The sequence below is a fragment of the Thermomyces lanuginosus genome (assembly GCF_041956635.1).
Source record: "Thermomyces lanuginosus strain ATCC 200065 unplaced genomic scaffold VTN49scaffold_40, whole genome shotgun sequence".
In the NCBI taxonomy this organism is placed as follows: Eukaryota; Fungi; Ascomycota; class Eurotiomycetes; order Eurotiales; family Trichocomaceae; genus Thermomyces; species Thermomyces lanuginosus.
This window is the reverse complement of record NW_027192374.1, coordinates 1,612,841-1,619,931: the sequence shown is the minus strand read 5'-3', so window position 1 is coordinate 1,619,931 and position 7,091 is coordinate 1,612,841. Positions and strand designations below refer to the sequence as shown.

Below are 7,091 nucleotides of genomic sequence, written 5' to 3'. Positions count from 1 at the left end.
CGTATGTTGGGAGTGCCAGACTATAAAGTCTGGTTTTCCCAAGCAGTTCCAGGTCCGAGTACACTGCCCGGCCAGATCAGGTTGTTAAGTACCTACCTATCCACGGGCTCGAGGGTTATGCGTAACGTGGTGCATAATTTATAGTTTTCCGAAATCAGATAGGTAGGTCAAATCTGATGTCGAACTTGGAGAGTTAAGAGTACGGAGTGGTTATTCCAAGTTTGAATTAGCGTACGGTCCTACGCTGCCAACAAGAATGACTGGCAAAGCGGTCTATCTAATGGGTGTTGAAAGCCACGCGTTCCTATGTATGACAGATGCTTGACCAGTTGGAAACTCTGTTCATAATCTTTCCACAGTACCATCCTACCTTAGTCCAAGCCATCTGACTCTGTTTGATGAATTCGTCAGGCCGTTAACTAACGAATCTTTACATCGGGTGCGGTACTTCAAAAATCGCGACACGAAACATAGCGGATTTCATGTCGCTTTGGTTCCTCCTCGTCGTCACGACGCGTGTGACTAAACCAGCCGCATCAATCAAGCACGTAGAAACGCGACGCTAATCATGGCGCAGATCCATGCGATTCTAGATCAATTGAATATCCATGAGTGGCGGCCCACCATGGCGCACTTAGAACAGGGCCGACTTGGGCGTTCGTATGATATTGTCGGCTCTTTGCCGGTGGAACTTCTGATTCAGGTCGCGGGCCGCTTGAATCCCACAGATATTGTTCGGTGTCAACGGGTACGTATTACGTCTATTTCCAAACCTATTTGTTTTGACAAGGCTGTCTTAGGTTTGGAAGCGATGGCACGCTCTTTTTTCGTGCGATGTAGTTATCAGACTTGCTTTGCGTCAAACTTTGGAGTTTTTAGCCATGGAGGCTGGTTAATGTATCGGTCGCCGATGCGATGACCTATTTCCGGTGACGGCATGCCTTGCAGTGTGTCCGGCCAGTCAAGAAGGTCTTTCTTCCTTGGAAAGGGCTGATTGGCCTGCCCCCTGATGTATCGTGCTATTCAAGACGGCTCTTCCATTTCATGCCGGAGAGGATCAACGACATTGAGATGTTAGATCTCGAGAGCGGGAAGAAATTAATCTGGATGGACGACTATCCAGATATGGAAGTACTTGACTTCACACTGTCGGATCGTTATCTTGTCCGGCGCGCGGATACTTCGTAAGGAGAAGCTGCATTGTTCTGTGCGATTTTCATTATCCGACACAAACCAGCTTTGGCGAAGTTCTGACAGCATGGGATCTGAGGACTTCCCAAAAATTTGAAAAACGATTTCCTCATAATGTTAGGCCGATATTCATCGAAAGAGGCAGGGTGATTATACCTTGCTCATATAACTGGCAACGCCGTCCTCTCTATGTCTGGATCTGAGCTCAAATCTTATCAGAGAAATTGGTTGCTTCGGTGACATTACTTTATTGCATGTGGACGTGGATGAGAACATTCTGGTGGTATTCGAAATCAATTGGGACGCACGTCCGCCAGAAGTGCAGCAGACGAAGTGGACATTGGACGGCCAGCTGCTCTGCAAGAAACACTTCGACTTACCACTTGGGGGTGATCGCTTTGACAAGGCTCGTCTTTGGTTCCCAGCTGTGGGTAGCTATCGCGCCAGCGGACATAAAAGAGTGAGCTTCCTTACCTCTTCGAGCGATGATGATGGCATGCCGCTTTGCACCTCGTATATGACTACGCCATCGATCACCTGAGCATCAAAGAGATCGAGTATTTCGAGCCCTTCAAACAAGAGGATCCCATACATACCAATTAGCCCGCTCCTACGCCCAATATTTTCTACCGTTTCTACAAGGAGACTGGACAGCTCACAATTTCCGACGCCATTACAGGCAAAACTTTGCATACATTGGACGAGTTGGGCATCCGAGAAGTCCATTCAGGTGACAAATGCGGATGCAAACAGGTCGACACTTAGAGTCAGAAGGACTGGTATATAACTGGCAAGGTACCTGGGTACTTTTCGCCGACAGCGAGGTGTTTGGCCCGGCTAGCGGTTGCGGAGTTCAACTCTGTTTCTTCAATCTCAAGTTTATTCCGGACATTCCGGGTGCGGTTCCTTGTCTTTAAATACGGGAAAGGGGTTGAATTCACGGAATAGTCTGTCACGTCCTCAGTATTTCTCGAATGAAGGGCTTGATCATTCCTCCAGGATGCATCGACCTGTTCTATCTGCTGATTCAAGCTATCATTCAGATATAACCGCCATTCGGTGTGCAGTATAGAAACAAGTGGTCTGCTCTGTCGATGTACATAGAATTCCGTTTCAGAGCCCTAGATTTACTGATGTTTTCATTAAATGCACATCGCCTGTATAAAATATGATATTGTCGACTAGAAAAACGCTGCTTTAGCATGTCACTCAAATTAGGGAATATCGTGACAGCGGGCTGACGACTCAATCATTCCTCTCGGACAACATCGCGCGAAATATTCTTTGTTATGGCTCCATTGTAGATACGTGACGACAACCTCAATCATGATGTAACCGATTCTAGTCGGTTCATGCCAGCCTAGGTTGGTTTGCTGACCATACGGAGACGTGAAAGCGATGCGGCTTTGTCCAAAATTGATTTGTTTCTCTGCGGATTCAAATGAATACGTTGTCTTCGGAGGCCAACAGTACTCTTGATTTAATCAATAAGACTGACAATGCCACTCGATTCGCCAGGTATTTTGAATAAAGGATGTGGTTCGTCTACTTTAGATATCAAGGTTTTCACACGCTCTGATTAAGGAGTTCAACGGAGAACTCCGTTAACTCGGCCTTAAAATCTTGGAGGATTGAGTCTCATGTCCGGGAAATTCCAATCATTATCAAGTCACAGTTACTTATAAAAAGGAGGGAAGAAGCACATCTCGGCACATCTCGAGCTGGCTAAGCAATCAATCACAACGTACTTCGAACAACACAAAGTCAATAGCTGCTCAGTCCCACACATGACATACTCCGTTAAGCATAACTATCACTACAATATGCCCGTCTTCCACGAGCCTGACTCTTGGACTGTAATACCTGGCACACCGCTCCCGGCCGAGGTTCCTCAAGTCCTCCCTGACAACAACCACAACCTCCGCATGGAATGGATGGATGTGTTTCCCCAGAGCGGCAAGCCACTGCTTCTCGAGCTCAGGATCATCCAGCCGCCTGATCAGGACCTGATCAGGTTCACATCCAGCCCAACCATCGCAACGACCGTGACGATGCAAAGACCAGCCGGAGACGGACCGTTTGAACCCATCAAGGATGATGATGCAAACGTCCAGACCAAGCACCTCAGAGTAGTTCTCGAACGACGTGGTTTGGGAACCTGGACAGTAGACAATGATATCGGTCGTGGCAGTGTTGTCGCGTTCCTCAGAGTGTCATTGGTTCTTGAGAACGCAAAGGAGAGCCACGACTACATTGTGGAGGGATCGCTTCGGTTTCAGGGAGTTGATAATGAGTTTAAATTGCCGCGTTTTGGTGTGAGGTGCGAAAAGGACAAAGGTTTCCCAAGTTCTCTCTTCATGCCGAAGACAACGGGGAAGCCATAGGTTGTTCAGTTGACCTCGAACGGCTCGAGTGTAGTGTAGAGTTTGCTGATCTAGAGGAAATTGTTTTGTAAGCTGCTTTAGTTTTGTATTACCAGTGTTGATGCTTTGCAAGTGAACAGCTTGTGATTTTCACAGTAAAGCTTTGACCCTTAGAAATAGACGTGTTCTCCCATAGCCGGCTAGGAGTGGTCTGTAATCCAGGGATATATGAAGAAAAAAGGTAGACACCAAATCACGCAATGTCGCCCTATGGACAATCAACTCCGTATTTATTCTAGAAATACACCATGCAAATAGAGGGTATCTCGCACCATATCCGGACCAAAGAAAATACAATTCAAACAGCTCCAGCAAATTTCCTCCCAGCCCATGCCGAACCATACTCCAGATATTCTTGTCGTGTAATGGAAATAGCCCGGAGGTCTTCACGGTTGGTAGCTAACCGCACCGCTCCTCGCCATGTTGATCGAATCGGGCTATACAGTGGGCGATTAGTATGGGTAGGTAATGGATTCGAGGTCAACTGGAAACTCACTCTGCTGGCTGTCGCACGCGGACGACGCATTCAGCTGGCGCCATCTGCCGCAGCTCCGTCTCTCTATACCTTCTATGTCAGCACTGTTGCTGTGCCTGACTCATTTGGAAGCACATACAATCGCTCAACAAACCCAGGAATTAATGTTGTTCCACCCACAACCAGCACGTTAGCCAAGAACGCTGGATGTAGACCGGTGGGCAACACGGAGAGACTCTGCAAGATGATCTCGGGGATGCCAGCCTGTCTTAGCCCAATGTCACTTGGGTTGAATAGAATCTCCGGCACAGTGAATCGTTCGTTTCCGAGGACTAAATAGTCTTCGGCAAAGGCTTCGGTACCCGCCCCAGACAGAATGCTCTTTCGTTTCTTCGCATTTAGGAGTGGGTCATGCGGCCGAACGTAGCCTTTCTTGTTTGCTGCAAAATCGGGAAGTACATATTCGACCACGATATCATCACCTGGTTTGGGTGGGTTACGTTCCCGGTTCCCTTTCCAGGTCCGCTCCATGTCGTTGTTGAAATCTAGACTGACATAGCATACTGCCTCTTTGACCTGGTTCATGATGTATGTCTCATCGACCATGTTGTATTGTCGCATGGAGACCATTTCTTTGATGTAGTTTGTGAGATGCTTGCCGCCCAGGTCAAGCCTTCGAACGGCGCGATGCAGCGGTCGTCCTCGATAGACAGGTGTGATTGTAGTATGAGAGTAGCCAGAGTCGACAACGAGAAGACATTCGGCAGGGGTTGCGCTGGACGCCTCCTGAACGGGATCTCCAAACAGAGAGCGTATATCATTCCACGCATTCATTGTCGGTCCTAGGAACATCCTCCAATGTCAGACGATCCACGAGCCCAAATCTTCAACAACCTACCAATCACCCTAGCATACCCGCCAAATCCCCATTCCTCCATGACCATCTCGTCCGCGTGCTTCTGTAGAATCGGCAACGCATTCGGCGCCTCGGTCAAAATCAACGTCGTGTCCCCCGGGTTCGGGACCTTTGTTTTATCAGTCCGAACCAGCTTCTCGTCGAAAAATGAATATTCCCATATTTCCTTCTGCGCCTCCCAGTTCACGATGAACCCCTTTTCCACAGGCCGCCGGAAAAGAGCTTCGTTCCAGTCTGAAATATGGGTGGAAAGCTGGGGACCGACGAAGACGCGGCCATCGCGGGTTTTGGCGAGCGCATTGGGAATGGTCACGCATGAAGAGAGGATTTCATCGTCTTTCGCCGCGTCGAAGGTTGAGGGCGCGTAGCCGGCCTTGAGGGTGTAGGCGCCGTTGTCGATGACGAAGGTCTTCTCTGGGAGCGGTTGGGAGGTGGGAGCGGCCTGCTTTGCAGGGGCGCGTGGTTTGGGTGTCCCCATTGTATTTTGCGCAGTGCGAATCTACGGTGATATCGAGGATGGACTCATCATGGAGGTGGCGGCGATTTATCGGTGTCGGACAAGGTAAGAGAGCTCTTTGCCGCTGAAGAATCAAGGAAATAGTAGGTAGCGTCTCGATACGGTAATTAGGGCTTAATTCTAGGGTTAGGTATCGCAAATGCTAACGCCTGGAAATTCTTTTTTTTTTTTTTTTTTGTCGAGTTGTTCATAGATTGGTTTTCCTGGAAGTCGACAAGTGGAATTTATCGAGGAGCTTAGCAGCTCCGAAGGCAGCGGATCAATCATCGACGATCAACCCCTCGCTCCGAATACAGCCCACTCCAGCCGAAACGCAGTCCTGCGTGGAACGAGAAGAAAAAAAAAAAATCTCCAAGCACAACTCATCAATTGAATTTGACCACCAACCCATACAATATTAAGGCAATTCGTCATGGCAGAAAAACTACAACAACTGTTGACGACCTCCCTCGCTCTCTCAGAACAATTTCAAACGACACTCGCGTCTGCCAACGTCTTCGCAAGCAATGACAGCCAACAACAACCCCTCGCCAACGCACCAAATCGACTGAAACTCCTCTCCGACAGCTCAAAAACTCTTCGATCGCATGTGACAAAACTGTCGTTGCTTGCGATTACCGCACCGTTTACACCATCGGCGATTTCAACCGTGCTGAGCGACGTCAATGGCACTGCGCTCCCATCGCTCGTAACGGCTGCATTGCTGATCACACCGGACGAACACACGACAGCATATTCCTCGGAAGCGCGCGTGCTCGTACGTACTGCGTTGAAGGAGTATAGCTCTTTAACGGAAGAGATTCAGAAAGTTGCCAAACGAGAGGAGAAGAGCGAACTTCCAAAAGACGAGAAGGATGCTATTACCTCGCAAACGGGAAGAGTATGGGACGTCTGCGACGAGATCATGGGTCTCGTGGAGAAAGGTGTTGCGGGTTTCGTTGTTCGTCGGGTTGAGGAATGGCGGGATTTGATCAAGGACGCGATCAGCGAATTGGAGGAGTGGGATCCCGAAAATGAGGATGATCTAGACGACTTTGATTTGGATAATGAGGAGAACGGCAATGATAAAAGCCCGAAAGAGGATCATGAAGGTGGTGAAGATGACGATGACATCGCAGCTTTGCAAACGCACAAGAAGAACACCCTTCGCTTGCTCAAACCCATTTCCCAAATTTATCCGGCCATCATTTCAAATCGCCTAAAGAAAGAATGCTTTGTGATCGATGAAAAAACATCGCAAAAAGATATCATTGCAAAGCTAAACTCTCTCTTTGTGGAGCTCCAGGCTATCCCTGGGCATGTCGATGAAGTTGCTGGGTCACTGTACGAGGGTAATCTAAGTGGGTTAAGTGTACATCTTCGAAGAGCAAGGAAGTGTGCGGAACGCGCAGTCTCGTTGGTCGCATATCCGTGGAATGTTGCAGAAGAAGATAAATTCACAACATGGTCGGCAACATGGATGAAGGTGATCGAGGGAGTTGTCAAGGAAAGCAAAGGCCAATGACTGGTACATTAGGAACCAAGAATTGATATTAATATATACTTGTACAGTTGTACTATCTATACATT

The 7,091-nt window shown here is 48.3% G+C and overlaps 4 protein-coding genes across 4 annotated transcripts; 3 read left to right on the top strand and 1 right to left on the bottom strand.

Moving 5' to 3' along the window:
• Positions 1-625: 625 nt before the first annotated feature.
• Positions 626-1,188, top strand: VTN49DRAFT_6624 (uncharacterized protein; the record flags this gene model as incomplete). The annotated part of the gene is made up of 2 exons (XM_069414803.1): positions 626-748; positions 949-1,188. 2 exons carry the CDS (start codon positions 626-628, stop codon positions 1,186-1,188), a joined length of 363 nt encoding a protein of 120 aa, XP_069266012.1.
• A 1,790-nt stretch (positions 1,189-2,978) lies between these two features.
• On the top strand, positions 2,979-3,575 carry VTN49DRAFT_6623 (uncharacterized protein; the record flags this gene model as incomplete). Its single annotated transcript, XM_069414802.1, has 1 exon — positions 2,979-3,575. One exon carries the CDS (start codon positions 2,979-2,981, stop codon positions 3,573-3,575), a length of 597 nt encoding a protein of 198 aa, XP_069266011.1.
• Positions 3,576-3,912: 337 nt separating this feature from the next.
• On the bottom strand, positions 3,913-5,483 carry VTN49DRAFT_6622 (uncharacterized protein; the record flags this gene model as incomplete). The annotated part of the gene is made up of 4 exons (XM_069414801.1): positions 3,913-4,051; positions 4,111-4,173; positions 4,229-4,931; positions 4,988-5,483. 4 exons carry the CDS (start codon positions 5,481-5,483, stop codon positions 3,913-3,915), a joined length of 1,401 nt encoding a protein of 466 aa, XP_069266010.1.
• A 451-nt stretch (positions 5,484-5,934) lies between these two features.
• VTN49DRAFT_6621 (uncharacterized protein) lies at positions 5,935-7,026 on the top strand (the record flags this gene model as incomplete). The annotated part of the gene is made up of 1 exon (XM_069414800.1): positions 5,935-7,026. One exon carries the CDS (start codon positions 5,935-5,937, stop codon positions 7,024-7,026), a length of 1,092 nt encoding a protein of 363 aa, XP_069266009.1.
• Between the last annotated feature and the right edge of the window lie 65 nt (positions 7,027-7,091).